The sequence below is a fragment of the Adiantum capillus-veneris genome, chromosome 17, assembly GCF_014529385.1.
Source record: "Adiantum capillus-veneris isolate H3 chromosome 17, ASM1452938v2, whole genome shotgun sequence".
Lineage (NCBI taxonomy): Eukaryota > Viridiplantae > Streptophyta > Polypodiopsida > Polypodiales > Pteridaceae > Adiantum > Adiantum capillus-veneris.
In genome coordinates, this window is record NC_140947.1 from 157,040,143 (window position 1) to 157,057,910 (window position 17,768).

General features: G+C 45.0%; 1 protein-coding gene across 3 annotated transcripts in view; it reads left to right on the forward strand.

Annotated features, from left to right (window-relative positions):
* LOC147438385 (Protein phosphatase 2C family protein) overlaps positions 1-17,768 on the forward strand; it is a 63,125-nt gene that overhangs the window by 28,407 nt on the left and 16,950 nt on the right. For all 3 annotated transcript variants that reach the window (XM_086487688.1, XM_086487685.1, XM_086487687.1), the window contains 3 exons: positions 9,422-9,530; positions 9,660-9,696; positions 9,831-9,875. In XM_086487688.1, the coding sequence (XP_086343814.1) occupies positions 9,422-9,530; positions 9,660-9,696; positions 9,831-9,875 (191 nt within the window). The remainder of the gene's footprint in view (positions 1-9,421; positions 9,531-9,659; positions 9,697-9,830; positions 9,876-17,768) is intronic.

Here is a 17,768-nt window from a genome sequence, read left to right on the forward strand (position 1 = left end):
AAAACGAAAGGAAAGAAACCGTCGCAGCACAAGTGACCTAAGAGGGGATCATATATATCTGGTGAAGCTGGCCAAGTAGAGCACTTGCAGTTCTGTAAACCTTAAGCGACCCCCCTAGTTAAAAATACGTGCAGTTTTGTAAACCTTGAGCGACCACCATAGTTAAAAATACGAGGTGGGGAGCTGTTAGTCACAGTGGAAAATCAATCCATTGCATCCAAGCCCACCACGTGGAGTGTCCCCCCCCTCCCCCACCCCCACCCCCCCCCCCCCCCCCTCTTGAACGCATTTGTGTGCGAATATCTGAGATCGTGGTGCTGGAGGGTCACACACTGCATTTACTCCTTGATTCAGTTGTAAACGGGCTGCCTATGAATAGAGTCTGTATGGGCAATCAATGAGTAGAGGACGTTTTTGTGCAAGTACATGAGGCTACGAGACCTTACAAAAAGCTAGCTAAGACGGCAATTATAACCGGCCCGTACAACGTAGAGGGCGGTACTATTTCAATTACCTGTTAACTTTACACAGAGCACTGAGAAGGGAAGAGAACACAGTTGCGTCCAGCGACTAGAATGTCACTGCGCACACGAGACCGACACCCTGTAGGCCCCAAAGACTGGCGCCCCTTTCGGTATTTCTTTATTCAAATTAAGGTAGACGATCCGACCACTTAGCACAAGCTTTCACAAAGCTGTCCAAACCTGGCGAGGGCTGAAAACGCAGGTTTTCGACCGGATTTCGACAGCATAACGGCGCAAAAACCCCTGTAGGTCAAAAACACCTGTCTAGGACGGATGCCCTCGATATCTGGAAGCTTTCTGGTGAGCTGTCACAGAAATTCAGCGGGCTGTAATTCTCTGTTTTTTACTCTCCGGAGTCCAAAAGCCTGTACACGCATCCCAAGGCTCTCACGAGGCTCCCCCGATGTTCCCTTGCAGTTTAGGTGCGAAACCCTAAACCTGCAGAAAAACACAGCAGGCTGTAATTTCCTGTTTCGGATCGTTTTTAGCGGAGCGAACACGCCTACGCGTGTCCCAAGGGCTCCGGCATGCAATGGGACAATTCCCCTGTGAATTGGACGAGTTTTCACGCGAGAAAACTCTCCAAACTCGCAATCTTTCGTGAAGGAACTGTGCGTACCTGTGGGGGATTAGCAATTAGCTAATCCGGTTCCTGTTCAGAAGGCTCTTGCCTTGGCAAACGCGCATAACCCCCACGACTGTACATAGGTCAAATGAGAAGCCCACTAGTGGGGCATAACATACTGTACGTAGGGGAGAAAGAGAGCAGTGTGTAGCGTGCGGGGCATCACTCCCGTCACCATACTGTGCATAGAGGGCAAGGTAAGCATTCCATAGCTTCTGCACCTGCTACAATCCACCTGAGGCTGAAAATGGCGCCCCCTTTGTTGATATGCAGCTCGTTTTTGCCTCCCAGAGTGGCAGAATCGCTCACAGGCTGACACGTCGCCCAGTTTCCGAGTTTGGGCTTTCCCTGCTAAAAATATCTCAACCGGTGCGTCAGTTGACTTGGCAGCAGAGCAATAAAATGTTCCCCTTGTCATTCCACAGCTAATGACGCGAACACATTTTCTGGTCAAAAATAGCAATTCCCTAAATTTTAGGAGATGCTTCCATGGCGTCCCTATCGGTCTCCTGACCATCATTGAAGACTACCATTTGACCAACATCTACAATGTGGGTTAATTTACTGGCCCCTTTTAACTTATAAAGTTGCAGTGACTTGACTAGTGGCCCAAATTCCAGTTTGGCGCACACGAGCTTCCATACTCATCAGAATTGAGTGCTAACTGGCCCGGGCAGTCCCTGTCTGACCGACCTAGATCCCCGATGTGAGAAACCCATTTGGCTGCAGCCGTTTCACACTGGCCATGCAATGTCCACTTGCACCTTTTCAAGGGTTCCGGGACAAACAAGTAAAAATAAAATAAATATATCTAATACTTATTTACGGAAGGCAACAGGAAAAATACACCTCCTGGTGACACACCCCACCCTTGAAATACTGCAAGCGACCTCGCTTGCATGCCAATAATACATGCAGATATCTCCTGATATCACATATATTCTATGATGGGAATCCAAGATATACATGCTTCCGGAAATGTAGCGTTGGACGATTAAACAATCCCACCAACCTGGCTACGACACATATATCAAGCATAGAAGTCTTCTAGTGTACTCTTGAGCACAAACTTCTCTAGCTAAATTCTGTATGGAAAGAGTAGATACAATTGCTTAACTACTCTCTTGAGCATCATGAACCATGCTCTTGTCTTGCTCCAAAAAGGCTGCATCAAGTCAATGTGGGTTCCATTTGAAAGGCTTCAAGATACAATTGCAATAGCTGAGGTGAATCAAGCAATTCAGACTCTTCCATCCATTTGGCATCTAATGATGGATAGTTCTTCAACTTCACCAAATAGCGTCTTGCAACCTTTCCTCTAACCTTTCTTTCTTTATGTGCCAATATCTGTTCAAGAACAAGGATTTCATCCAATTCTTCCACTTCGGGTTGTTCCTCATCAAGCATATTCTCTGGCACATCACCAACAAAGGGCCTTAGAAGGCTGACATGAAAAGCATTATGTATTTTCCAGCCTTCTGGTAGCTTTAACCTGTAAGCTACATCGCTGATCTTTTCTGAAATCTGAAAAGGACCATAATATCGCATACTGAGCTTAGCAAACAAGCGTTCCTTGCCTTTCCTTTTTTTTAACCTGGCCTTTTCAAAGCGCAAAAGTACCCAATCACCAAGTGAAAATACAAGTTCACGTCGGTGACGATCAGAAGTTTTCTTTTGCTTAGCTTGAGTCTTCTCAAGAGCAATCTTTATCTTCCTGTATGTTTCATCCATATCTTGCACATACTTGTCTGCCTCAAATATCTTGTCCTTAGTCTGCAAAATGGGTGGGACTTTCTTTCCTCCTTCCACTATCTCAAATGGTGCCTTACCTGTTGATGTATGCACAGTGTTATTGTAAGCATATTCAACCAATGGGAGATGGTGTTCCCAAGTTGCCTTGTGCTCTGAGACATAACATTTGAGTAGGTCCAAGACAGTAGAATTTTCCTCTTCTGACTATCCATCAGTTTGCGGATGAAACGAAGAAGAGAACTTGAGCGTAGTGCCCATGTTCTCAAACAATGCCTTCCAGAAAAGACTCGTCATACGTGGATCCCTGTCACTGACAATTGACTGAGGCATCCCATGATATTTAAAGATATTGCTCATGAATATCTTGACCATGTGTTCTGGGCTTTATCTTCTTCCTAACAGGAATGAAATGGGCCTGCTTACTGAACCTACAAATGATAGTCCAAATCCCATCATTTCTTGTTTGCGTCCTTGGAAGATCAAAGATAAAGTCCATTGCTATACTTTCCCATGGCCTATCAGGGATCGGCAATGGCTGCAACAATCCCGGTTGCTTTTGTCTGTCAAATTTGACTTTTTGGCATACTAAGCATGATCTTACAAATGTGTCAACATCTTGACGCAAAGCTGGCCAATAGAAGAATGCCTCAACCCCTTTCACTGTCGTATCAATTCCACGATGCCCAGCATAAGGTGGAGCATGACTTTCCATCAAAATCTTTGGCCGTAAGTGTTTAGTAACACATAACTTTCCATGCATCATGAGAAAGTCATTCTTAAGCATATAGTGCTCATGATGTTGCCCATCAACAAGCTGGTCATAGATCCTTGCAAAATCTGAATCTTCAGCATATTGTGTCTTCATTTCGTCTAGTTCACAATGGTACGGAATTGACACTGCTGAAATTTGGGGCTTTCGTGACAACGCATCAGCCACCACGTTCTTTTTCCCTTGCACATGCACAATCTGAAAATGGAACATTGACAAGATGTTTGCCCATCGCATGTGCTTCTCAGACAACTTCGTCTGTGTGAGAAAATATCGCAAGGTTTGATTATCCGTTTGGACAACAAAATCAGCCCCTAGCAAATAGTGTTTCCAACTAGTGAGAGCATGAATTACTGCAAGCAATTCTTTCTCATAGACTTGCAAGTTCCTTTTAGTCTTCAAAAGAATTCTGCTCTCATATGCGACTACTCGGCCATTCTGCATCAAAACTGCACCAAGACTATGGCCACACGCATCACATTGAATCACAAAAGGTTTAGAAAGATCGGGCAAAATAATTACCGGATCTGAAGTCAGCTTCTCTTTCAAGTGTTTGAACGCTAAAATTTCCTTGGCTGTCCACTTGAAAGTAACTCCTTTTCCTTTCAGTGCATGGAGTGGAGAAGCAATCTCAGCAAAATTTCGGATGAACCTCCTGTAATAGAAACATAAGCCTAGAAAGCTTCGAATGTCATGTACGGACTTCAAGTCTAGCCATGACCTAATTGCTTCCACTTTAGCAGGATCCATGCGTACCCCATCCTTTGAAACAATGTGCCCAAGGAAGTGAATCTCTTGCAAAAAGAACTCACTTTTCTTCGCATTAATGAGTAGCCTATTCTTGCGTAGCTCATTGAAAACTGCGGTCAAGTGATCCATATGCTCCTCTTCAGACTTTGAGTAGATAATCATGTCATCAAAGAAGGTACCCACGAAGTTTCTATGTGGTCTAAAAATTCCGTCCATCATTCTATTAAATGTGGCAGGAGCATTTGTGAGACCAAATGGCATGACAAGAAACTCATAGAGACCAAATGTTGTCCTGACCGCAGTCTTATGGACATCTTCTCGTCTAATGCGTATCTGATGATACCCGCTCTTTAGGTCTATTCTTGTAAACAATGACGCTCCCTCAAGCAGATCAAGAATGTCATCTATCCTCGGTATGGGGAACCTGTTCTTGATAGTATTCTTATTCAAGGCGCGATAGTCAATGCACATGCGCCATGAACCATCCTTCTTCTGCACTAAGAGTACAGGCGAACAAAAAGGGGATGAACTGGGCTGAATCAGCCCCTTCTCTAAAAGCTCGTTGACCTGACCCATAATCTCTTTCTGCTGGGCTGCACTAACCCTGTATGGTGGTCTATTCGGTGGACTAGAACCTAGCACAAGATCTATAGTATGATCCTCAGGTCTCTCAGGAGGTAACTCCCCTGGCAAAGAGTCCGAAAAACAATCACTGAAACCACTCAAAAAAGTTGACTTGTCTTTATCTAAGGTAGACAAATTAGATACAACTTGAGGTACTTCTTTTGCAAAGATCAAGTACGCTGAAAGATGATTCTTTATTACAGATGACATAGCAGAAGCAGAAACAATTGGAATAGACTCGCCTTTAAGCTTTACATCAAGGACATGAGTCTTTCCTCTATGTACAAGGGTAATCTTTTTGTTGTAAGTATCCACCATAGCATGCAACCTGTAACACCATGGGATACCCAATAACACATCACAGCCCTCAAGCAGCATAATATGAAATTCTTCCGCATCCACATAGCTCTGAATGTGCAGACGAAGCTTTCCCAGAATGGGAGTAACAGGCTCTGAATGTCCTGGGCATGCCAAACGTGCTTCGCCTGTCATTCCCATCTCCTCTGCACGAATGCCCAACTTTGATGCCAATTCTGGTGATATGAAATTTGCACGAGCTCCTGGATCAAAGAAAACGAGCATTGTCTGGTCTCTAACTTTGCCCCAAGCTTTGCACAACTCCGTGGCATCTTTGTTTGGCTGATCTCCAACCAAATCTGGAACAAGTCCTGCACTCGGCTTTGGCTTCTTCCGTTTATGGTCTGACTTGTCATCCTTATCCTGTGACTTCTTCTGTGGGCACTCATTTGCAAAGTGTCCTTCCTGTTCACAAATGTAGCATTTCTTGGCCTCCCTAAGAGCTTTCCTTTCCTGAAAAGTTTTGCCAGAAAAATGCCTTTTTTGTCCTTGTGCTCGTTCCGAAGAAGATTTAGACTACTTCTTGGACGTATGAGCTTCTTGAGTGGAGGGCTTCTTAGCAGGAGACTCAGAAGGCTTTGCTGCAACATTGCCCTTGGCTGAAAACTGTTTGCCCCGGGCCCCTTTCTTGTGGCTATTAAATCCATCAGAATCTCCCTTCGACAGATTGTTGGGCACTCTTGCATTCTCTATCAATTGAAACATATTCATGACAGTAGTCTTTGTGCAATAGTCCCTGATTTTCTTGGGCAATCCGCAACAGTACTTCTCAATTTGTTCTGACAAAGGCACAAACCGGTAAGAGGTGACTGGCAACAGTGCGGCCCAAAACCGTCGGCCCAAAACCGTTTATTGTACTCTTCCAGATCCGCACACTGTTTAGCATTCAACTCGTGCCATTCCGTCATTACATTGACTTCAAAAGTGTTTGTCAACCATGCAGGCGCAAAAAGTTGTTTGAATTGGACCCACGTTGTTGGGGCTTGACCCTGGTTCAACAATGCGGTCCACCATTGGAGTGCATTCCCTCTCAAGAAAGTGGCAGCCTTGCATATCTTTGAAGATTCCGTGAAGTTGCCTCCAGCATAAGCTTCATCGAACTGCTGTATGAAGGTCAAAGCCTTTAATTGGTCCTCAGTTCCTCTGAAAGTTTCAAACTTCACTCTCTGCCCACCTTCCTTGTAATCCTTAGGCTGAGTCAAAGGAGCCACATTATCATAAACAGGTGCCTATAACAGTGGTGCTCGATGAGTGTTCATTCGAGCACTCGCATCAATTGTTTTCCCTGTCATATCTACATTTTGTACGTATGGCTGCGAAAAACCAGCCATACCAAATTGTGTTCCAAGCACTCGAAACTGGCCATAGGCACCCTGAAAACCTGGTTGGACACCCATGTTCGCGTACAGAGAGTTACCAATGCCTGTTTGCATTGTCCCGAACACATTCCCTGGCGTATAACCTGTGGAAGGTCCAGCCATAGCTTGAAACACTGAACCACCTCCAAAATAACTAGGATAAGTATTAGGTAATGGAAGGGTCTGACGCATAGCCTGTTCATTGCTCCCTTAACCATTCACAAACGGTTCCTGTCCAGCTAAAGCAAGTTGCTTTGGATCATTGGACACCACTAGGTTCCCAACCACATGGGCTTTCCCTCGAGCATCATGAGTCCTATGCGCATTGGAAATCTCCTTTTCCTGCAACGGCTCAGTCATGCCCTGTGTAGGAGGCTGAAAACCCTGTGTCGGAGCCTGTAAGAATTCCTGCATCCTTGGGTCGTTAGCCAACTGCTGAAACATGTCCATGCAACAACGCAGTTGAGTTCTAAACAACCTGTCCTCTTCTTGAAGAGTTGAAGGAATTTTCTCTGTGCCATGTGAGGAAGATCCCGCTTCAGGTACTTGGTCTCTCTTCTCTGCCATATCGACAAGCTCTGTGTTGCTTTCACCCACAACAATCCACGTTGCACTTTTTGAAGAAAAAGTGACTATCCCGTCGATGGAACCATATAACCGGCCCGTACAACGTAGAGGGCGGTACTATTTCAATTACCTGTTAACTTTACACAGAGCACTGAGAAGGGAAGAGAACACAGTTGCGTCCAGCGACTAGAATGTCACTGCGCACACGAGACCGACACCCTGTAGGCCCCAAAGATTGGCGCCCCTTTCGGTATTTCTTTATTCAAATTAAGGTAGACGATCCGACCACTTAGCACAAGCTTTCACAAAGCTGTCCAAACCTGGCGAGGGCTGAAAACGCAGGTTTTCGACCGGATTTCGACAGCATAACGGCGCAAAAACCCCTGTAGGTCAAAAACACCTGTCTAGGACGGATTCCCTCGATATCTGGAAGCTTTCTGGTGAGCTGTCACAGAAATTCAGCGGGCTGTAATTCTCTGTTTTTTACTCTCCGGAGTCCAAAAGCCTGTACACGCATCCCAAGGCTCTCACGAGGCTCCCCCGATGTTCCCTTGCAGTTTAGGTGCGAAACCCTAAACCTGCAGAAAAACACAGCAGGCTGTAATTTCCTGTTTCGGATCGTTTTTAGCGGAGCGAACACGCCTACGCGTGTCCCAAGGGCTCCGGCACGCAATGGGACAGTTCCCCTGTGAATTGGACGAGTTTTCACGCGAGAAAACTCTCCAAACTCGCAATCTTTCGTGATGGAACTGTGCGTACCTGTGGGGGATTAGCAATTAGCTAATCCGGTTCCTGTTCAGAAGGCTCTTGCCTTGGCAAACGCGCATAAACCCCCAGGACTGTACATAGGTCAAATGAGAAGCCCACTAGTGGGGCATAACATACTGTACGTAGGGGAGAAAGAGAGCAGTATGTAGCGTGCGGGGCATCACTCCCGTCACCATACTGTGCATAGAGGGCAAGGTAAGCATTCCATAGCTTCTGTACCGGCTACAATCCACCTGAGGCTGAAAATGGCGCCCCCTTTGTTGATATGCAGCTCGTTTTTGCCTCCCAGAGTGGCAGAATCGCTCACAGGCTGACACGTCGCCCAGTTTCCGAGTTTGGGCTTTCCCTGCTAAAAATATCTCAACCGGTGCGTCAGTTGACTTGGCAGCAGGGCAATAAAATGTTCCCCTTGTCATTGCAGTGCTAATGACGCGAACACATTTTCTGGTCAAAAATAGCAGTTCCCTAAATTTTAGGAGATGCTTCCATGGCGTCCCTATCGGTTTCCTGACCATCATTGAAGACTACCATTTGACCAACATCTACAATGTGGGTTAATTTACTGGCCCCTTTCAACTTATAAAGTTGCAGTGACTTGACTAGTGGTCCAAATTCCAGTTTGGTGCACACGAGCTTCCATACTCATCAGAATTGAGTGCTAACTGGCCCGGGCAGTCCCTCTCTGACCGACCTAGATCCCCGATGTGAGAAACCCATTTGGATGGAGCCGTTTCACACTGGCCATGCAATGTCCACTTGCACCTTTTCAAGGGTTTTGGGACAAACAAGTAAAAATAAAATAAATATATCTAATACTTATTTACGGAAGGCAACAGGAAAAATACACCTCCTGGTGACAGCAATTCTAGGCATCTATATGTGAGTACAAGGCCTAGCGAAAAGCAAAGCCTATTGTCCCGCATTTAAACTTAAGGTTCATATCCCAAATTTTGGCCTACATAAGGCCTCAAGAAGCCTTAGGAGACTACTAGAACACTTGGGAGCAATCGTTCATTAAGGTTGTTGAGCAAGTGTGGAGTTTGGACCATCAAATTAAACTTGTTGAAGATGCCACATGCAGTCACACACTTTATCATCTTATGTAGTCTTTAAGAGGGGGCATTAACCTGGGGGCCACACAAGCTCTTCCATGCTGTTATGGAGGCAACTGTGGCTATTGACCTTGTTGAGATAGTTAATTTATGTGTAGTTTGCAATAATTAGTTCTCTTGTCTAGTGTGATAGTGTGCTTTCTTTAACTCATCACATTAACGTGTCTGCTCTTTTAAGCTGGAGCTCATTACTGCTTGATATTCTGGTTGTGTAGGTCTGCTCATTTTGCAATCTTTGATGGACACGGTGGACGGGAAGCCGCAGATTTTGCACGCACTCATTTACATTCGAACGTGGTTTCTGCAGGGCTACCTCGTGAGTTGGTGGGTTTATGAGATATAAAGGGGTTGTGAAAAGAAAGGCTTTCAGATTCACCTTGTTGGTATTGTCAAAAAGTTTTTCTGTAAGTCCATTGTAGTACAAGTTTCTAATAGGCTGTCAATGACTTGCAGTTGAATGTTAAGGCAGCGAAGAGAGCTATTACTAATGGTAATGGGTTGCTTTTGCTCTTAAGTTTTTTCATTTCATTATGTGAAGTGTCTTGCTGGTTTTCAATAAAACCATGCTTTGAACTTTGGCAATGGTTTATCGAGATGAACTTGCTGGAGGTGGTGTGTGTGCAGGTTTCAAAGTCACTGACGAAGCTCTTTTACGAGAAAGCCTTGCAGGTTTGCTGGCTTTTCTAATCAAGATTCCAAAGGCTACCGTGTATGTTTTTGTGTACGTCCTATTTGGAACATTTGGGCGTTTTTGACGAAAGTCGTTTGAAGTACATGCTTTGTAAGTTATTCAGAATAGTGGAGACAGTTTTATTATTGTTGGGTGAACTCCAAGTTATATGTAATATGGGCTTATCTGTAGACAATTTTCTGAACTGCCACCACATGCATGAATAGCATGTGTGAGTCCTCCAAGGTGTAAAGTTCACAACACAAACTTTTGGTTCCGCCATAAAGTCGCCTGTAAGCAACAAACCCCTAGCGGCATGCAGTGCAGTATGTTTGCTGACAATGCCTCATAGCATGATTGCCCCTCCTCTCTGTCCATCTTACATTTCTACCTCGTTTTGGTCATTCTAGCTTTGCAAATTCTGACTGCTCTAATGTGAAGGCGTGTGACCATTTCGTACTAATTTGACCAAGTTAAAACGGACAGCCTTATTCTATCATACCACTGATGCGAATGAATGCAACTCCCCCCTGAAAAGAATAGCATTAACTCTTGATTTCCTAAACATGGAAAACGGACTAGCTCATGTATAACTTCACTCTTTGCAAGCCCTTCCTTTGAGCTTTGTTATTTATTTAGAGAAAAATTCATTTACTGCTTGTACGAGCCTTTATCTTCCCCTTGGATCTGGGTAGATAGCTCCATTCCAGTTCTAAAGTGCAACGGTAACCTATCTCTGTATGCTACTTTCTTTCCATCTTGTCCGGTATTTTTCACATGTGGCATGGGTTTCTTATGATGATCTGCCAGGTGACACTTGCAGTTCATCTTAGCTCCAGTCATCAAGTTGACCTCCTGGATCCGCTTCCCTCCTACCAATGTTCGTGCCTGCTTCTTGGCTGCCTCCCATCCTTGTCTCCAAACGTCTTGTTGTGTTAACATTTGCCTGGGTTTTCTCATGGCAGAAATTTCTGTTATTATGCTTAAAAGGAACTCCCCCCCTACACATTCACATTCTTATGCAGCTGTGGCAAAGTGCAGCAATAGAAGAAGGCGCACCACTAAATACATGCGAGCAACATGCGTTTTAGATGCACCAAGTGGAAATGCAGGTGATTGTGGACAATTGGGCAGCTGTATCACCTAGATGTCTCGTGGAAGCATAATTTTGCATGGCTTTTTCAGCCTCGCTTACTTCTGGCATTCCCTGGAGACCCTTTGCCCTCCCTCTCTGCATCATCCCTAGCATTTTCCCTTGCTGGATTGCAGCCATATCTGAAAGCATACCGGTCCTATAAAAGAGCAGACAGAGCTATTGGAATTTTATTCGAGAGATCTTCGCCCTCCAGCCCAGACTTATTAGCCACTCCCACCCTTACTTCATCGCGCATCGGGCGTGCTCCCGTCTTCAACGCAGTGTCTTACAAGGCATAAGCCAATTAAGATCACTTGCAAGAGAAGGATCCAGATTTGTTTCAAGTCATTGTTTTTTTTCTCAGAAGCAGTGCCATGCAGTGTTGATGTCTACAGCTATCAAGCAACATACTCCAAGTACTTGGCAAGCTTTCAAGAAATTTTTTGCCCGAAGTTATATGGTTTCTGACATCTTCCTTTGGAGTGCAACTTCTGGCAGAGTGGGGTATCCTGAAATGCTTGCCATGGAAACCCTAGCAGATTATATCTTGAAATTTCTCGACATCTCTCAGTAGATGTCTCTTCACGAGAAGATGACCTTGGAGGTTTAGTGCGATTGCTATCTTAGGACTACCATCGTCGACAAAGCAACACTGTTTGTCCAAGAGCTGGCGGACCATGCTGTGCTCGGCTACAACCGCATAAAAGGAACCTAACCCTAATTTTTGGTGCAGGTTTCAGGATGAAAAGTCAGTCGACTTTTTGAGCTCGACTAATGTCGAGAGTGCTTTTTAAGTTTGAGTTCTGTTTGATCTTGTTTGGAATTTGTTTGAAATGGATGGTATCTGTTTTGAACCTGTTTCGGTGCCGATTTGAACTGTTTGACTTTGGTTTGATACTGGTTTCAATGATTGGTGATTTTACTCCCGGGTGAAGTGAGAAATATGTTTTGGTATTGTTTGAACCTCGGAACGACGCAGGCCGATGCCTGGGGAGCGTTTCGTTGTATGTTTGAAAATCTCCGAACGACGCAGGCCGATGCCTGGGGAGCGTTTGGTTGTATGCTTGTAAAATAATTGTTGTTGTGACTCCCGGCCCAGACCTGGATGGTTATGCGGGAGGAGTATTAAGAAGTCTAAGCAGTGGTTACTCTCAGCACCTCCAAACGACGCAGGCTACGGTCTAGGAGGCGTTTGGTTGTAAAAGGCCTCTATATATCCCGGCCCAGACCTTGTTAGGTTATGCGGGAGGAGTGATGAGGGAGTCGTTGAATATCTCCCGGCCCGGACCTTGTTAGGTTATGCGGGAGGAGTGATGAGGGAGTCGTTGAATATCTCTCGGCCCGGACCTTGTTAGGTTATGCGGGAGGAGTGCTCATCGGCAGCTTTATGTTTCTATGTCTTGTAACATGCATATGTAAGCATTTGTGTTGCATTGTGATGTGCCAACTACTGAATATTCCTAATTGGATGAGATTGCCTGGGTATGTAATTTTAGTGCATCAAGACACCGGTGGAAGATCAGTACGGTCTGGGTGTGATGGCTAATTTTACTACGCCGGAATATCAAGAGTTCCGATCTAGAGGAAAGGAGAAGCTAACTCCTTGATCAAAAGAGCAGAAAGGAGAAGCTAACTCCTTAATAAAAAGAGCAAATTGATTGTCCCTCGGAATGTCCCTCGGAATGACCCTCGGAAATTTTTGAAATAACTTGAGTTGTTTTGCAGATATGCTGTAATCGCGGATGATTGCTCTCTTTCAAGAAGGGGAGATGTAACAAACTGCTGACGTGTCGACCTACTGAAGAACGGAGCTACCGGCCGAGGGGCCTAAACCCTATGAAGAACAAGCAACAGAAGAAGTGTCACAGAGTGATGACGTGGTTGCCCGAGAGCAGAAAACCCTAACCCTAATTTCTGCCAGAAATCCTAACTGCTGAAACCCTAATTCCAGAAACCCTAACTTCTGAAACCCTAATTCTGAAAACCCTAACCCTAAAACCTGCAAACCCTAATTCTGAAAACCCTAACTCTAAAACCTGCAAACCCTAATTCTGGAAACCCTAACCCTAAAACTGCAACAGCGTGGCTGATTTTCGAAAATTGCGTTGGCATGATGATGTGGCAGGCTGTACGGATTTCCGTGATTTACGTTGGTAGCTTTTGGCATTGCTTTTTGGACCAGAAGCTTTTGATTTTGAAAGCTTTTCATGTAAACTGCTTTTTAGGCCAAGGGCCTTTAAATATGAGGCTAGGGCTCATTCTCTGGCATGCTTCCTAAAGAAGGTGCAAAGTCTGGAGTACCGGCTTGTACTTTGATGATGCAATATAAAGAAATACCGAAAGGGGCGCGAAGGTTTGGGGCCAATACTCTCTGGGGTGAAATTCCGCCACTCCGTGTCGCGTGTCGTCTCTCTATCTCTCTCTCTCTCAGTTCAGTTGTTATTGAAGTGCTAAAAGTCTGTTCAGTCTGTTCTTTTCTATTGGCACATGGTGCCCGCCTTGTGACAGTACAAGAGCATTAAGTGAGGTGTCGAGATTTGCCATTGCGTGTAGCCGGCTTGGCATTGATGAGACTATAATCTCTCAGCAACACACAAACAAATCAGAAACTTTAACACTTGCACTTCAAAACTCAAAGTAGTCGATACACGTGTCACAAACGGGTGACGTGGCTTGGCCTAGACAATGGACAGCAGAGCACCCACACACACGCCCCCGACTGGCAGGCCCGTGAAAGGCTGCAATGACACGTGGCAAAAAACCCGAAATTCACGTAGGTTGCTGACGTGGCTGGACTGTACGGCAGTCTCCGCAATTTGAGGCTCAAAAAGCGTTGGTAGGCTGTACGGAAAACCTACGCTGAATTTTGGCAGCTTTTTACTCTACGCAAGTTTTAGTAAAAGCTTTGGGGAAAAGAATTGCTTTATTTTAAAAAGGCTTTATTTTTGAAAGCTTTGGGGCTCTGCTTTTGGCATCCCTTGTAAACCTTTATAAGAGTAGTTTGGGCTCCCACTTCTCAGAGCATCTGGACGCAGAGTCTGAGAGTGAGACCACCCAGTCCCTTGTACTTTGTGCAACAGATTTAATACAAAAAGAAATACCGAAAGGGGCGCCAGTCTCTGGGGCCAATCCCTCTTGGCACAAAACTCTGTTGGGCCGGTGTGGAATCAAATTGTGAAGTGTTTTGAAGTGAATTCATGTCGTGTCGCTGTAGATTCTTGACTTGGAGTGTCCAAGTCTGTTACAATGGTAACAGAGCACGGCCGATCTCTCTTCTACCGGGAAATCCGATCCTTTTTACGCGGCACTTATGGATTCAAGCAAAGGACAGTCGATTTTCTTTCCAAAGGGAGATGCGGGAAGAGATCACGAAGAAGATTCAAGCGAGGAGTACAGCTTGCCTCGGCCTACTCAGGCGAAGCTTGAAGAGACGGAACATCGGAGATTGGTCGATGATGCGACAAAGTTGATGATGAATTTTGCGAAGGACCCTAAACTTGCAAAATTTTTCACCCAGACCTCCTTCAACGAGGTGCACTCACAGTTGCCGCAAACCACGGAGCCACACCTCAAACCATTACTCAAACAACCTCCTACGCGGAGGATGTTTACAAAGCAAGAATTAGAAGAGGTGGTTGATGCAAGGATTAGCCAGCTTTTTGACTCGCAGAACAAAGCCAAAAAGCATGACAAAAAGCAGAAGAGAGGCAACTGACTTACTGGGTTATTTGGGTCGTCAATCTACTTTGGGTCGTCAATCTACTATTGCCTCAGCAAGAAAGCAGAAGAAGCGTGTGCAATTTGAAGGAGTACCTAGTTTTTCTTCTTCTTCTTCTTCTTCTGACAGTTCTTCTGGCTCCTTTGACTCGAGCGAAGAAGACAGAAAAGGGCAAAAGCGAAGCAAAAAGCAACGCTTCGGAAAGGGCAAGAAAAAGGCAAAGAAGTCTAGATCTCGCCCAGTTTCGGACAGCTCTACAGAGGACTCGTCTTCGGATAGTTCGGACTCTGACGAGAGCAGATTTTATGCAAGGAAGAAGAATTTTTATAAAACCAACCAGTACGACTTTCTAGAAGATAAAAGCAAAAAAGACCGAGAGTTTAAAGAAGGTGGACATTCAAATAAATTTGACACGTTTTCTGGATTTCGAGACGTTTCAAAGGCTTTGGCCTTTATACAACAGTTTGACATAGCTTTCTCTGGAGGACATTACTCAGAGCACTCCAAGATTCGGAGGGCTCCCTCTTACTTCAAGGGAAATGCTCGAACTTGGTGGTCCACGCTTCTATTGAACAATAAAGCGCCAGTTAAAATGGCTGAAATTTAAAAAGCTTTTTATTTCTTCTTGGTTGACTCAAGAGTACGAACGCGACATACGAACTGCTTGGAACCATCTTTAGATGACGAAGAAAGATACATTGGACGCATATTGCAAGAGATTCTCGAGCTCTTTTCTACCAGCTTCTTCATTTAAGAAGATCTCGTTCAAAGAACAGATTGAGCGGTTTACCTTGGGACTTCCTACAGAGATCCGAGATCATTGCTTAGAGCAAAAGTCAGATTCCATTCAGGAACTGATGAGTCATGCGAAACGGGGTTTTTCCATTCATTCAGGCAGTTTGACCTACCCCACAGATAAAATCATGACGCAAAGGGCCGAAAAGACTTCGAACAATGAAAGTAGAAAGAAGAAGAGCAACCCAGAAAAGAAAGAAAAGGATGCACGACCCAAACTCAGTCTTCGAGAGAGGACTAACTACATCAAAGAGGGGAAGTGCTTTGGATGCGGGGAAACTGGGCACATTTCCGCGAAGTGCCCTAAAAAGGCACCGAAAGAACAAAACGACAAAGATGAAGAAGGGCCTGAGGGTTCGAAAGCAGCTAAGGAACGTGGACAAAAAGGCAAGATGAATGGAGGATTGGTTCCAAATTGCATGGGTACTGACCCAAGCACGATTAACAAGAGTACAGAACTTTGCGGAGCTTTGATGGAGGAGCCAAGGCCAACTTCATTTCACCTGAATTGGCGGCGCGGCTCGAGATCACACCCGATCGGATGGGACCACTAGTAGAGGAAGTTCTAGCGGCATCCGGCAGGGACGTAGCCATTACACTTGTCATTGGCAAACTTCGGTTGCATTGTCAGGGGTATTTGGGGCACGAGGACTTCTACATAATGCCCTTGGAAGGTTGTGATGTGCTTCTGGGAATTCCCAGGTACCATTAGAACAACGCCGTGGTTGACTATCGGACAAGAAAAGCGACTTTCACTATAGAGAAGGGTCGAACCATTGTACTTGATGTGAAACTTAAGGGGGAGTCTGTCCCTATTGTATCGGCTTCGGTCGTTTCAAAATTAATGAAATCCTGTCTGTTTGTTTACTCGATCTTTTTGAAAGAGTTGAATGATGAGGATAGGACAAATATGTCTGAACTTGATAAAGAACTCCAAGATTTTCTCCACACTCATGGCGATTGCTTCTCAGAGGGCAGGCGAGTTACCACCCGCTCGTCCTGAGGATCATACCATTGATCTGATACTTGGAAGCACACCACCCAACCGGTCACCTTACCGTGTGAGCCGAGCCTAGAACAAAGAAATTATGAACCAAGTGAAAGACCTCTTGGAAAAGGGTCTTGTCCAGCATAGTACTTCACCGTATTGCTCTCCAGTGTTGTTGGTTTTGAAGAAAGACGGATCTTGGAGAATGTGCATCGATTATCGAGCTCTCAACAAAATCACTATCAAGAATAGATTTCCGATTCCTAGGATCGATGATATTCTTGACCGACTACAGGGATCTTCGTGTTTTAGGTGGATCGATTTGAAGAGCGGATATCATCAGATCCGAATCGCTCGGGAGATGTCTACAAGACAGCTTTTGGGACGACTTTTGGGTTATTTGAGTTTTTGCTGATGCTTTGGCCTAACCGATGCTCTTGCGACATTTAACGGGCACCTTTTTGGGGCCATCGTGGCATAGAAATGCGAGAAGGTCAAGTTTGACAGACATAAGGCATCAGGTCTTTTGCAGCCTTTACCTACACCTAGCCTACCTTGGGAAAGTATAGCAATGGATTTCATTTTTGACCTTCTTAAGACTCACAGTTGGGATGATGGCATTTGGACAGTCATTGACAGATTAAACAAGTAGGCTCATTTTGTTCTAATCAAGAAGACGGTTAAGCCAGATCATTTGGCTGAAGTGTTTGTCCAGAGATATTTTGACTACATGGCATTCCTCAATCGATAGTTTGAGATAGAGATCCCTGTTTTACTAGTTTGTTTTGGAGGGCAATGTGGGAGAATAGGTAATCGGATATAGCGAATTCAGTGGTTCCAGACTTGTAGAAGTCTTATATCTCTGATCAAAAAGCTTAATGGGAGAAGTATTTGCCCTCGGTGGAGTTTGCTTACAACAACACATTTCACATGTCTACGGGGAAGGTGTCATTGAGATCGGAAAGGAAAGTGAAAGGTAAGGTGATACGTCGGTACTTAGTCAAGTTTAAGAACTATCCAGCATTGGATGCGAAATGGATAGAGGAGGACCTAGCAGATACTCTGCGGATTTTAGAGGTTTACCTTGAGGCTTTTGGTCTAGCTTCGACTATTCCAAGAGTTAGGGATGATCAGCGGGTTGAATCCGGTGTGGTGCGGATTGCACAAGAGGGGAGTTACTCCGCTCCTTTGTCATCAATTACCCAAATGGATTAAAGTCACCGATTTCTTCTGAGAATTCAAGGGTGTTGACGGGC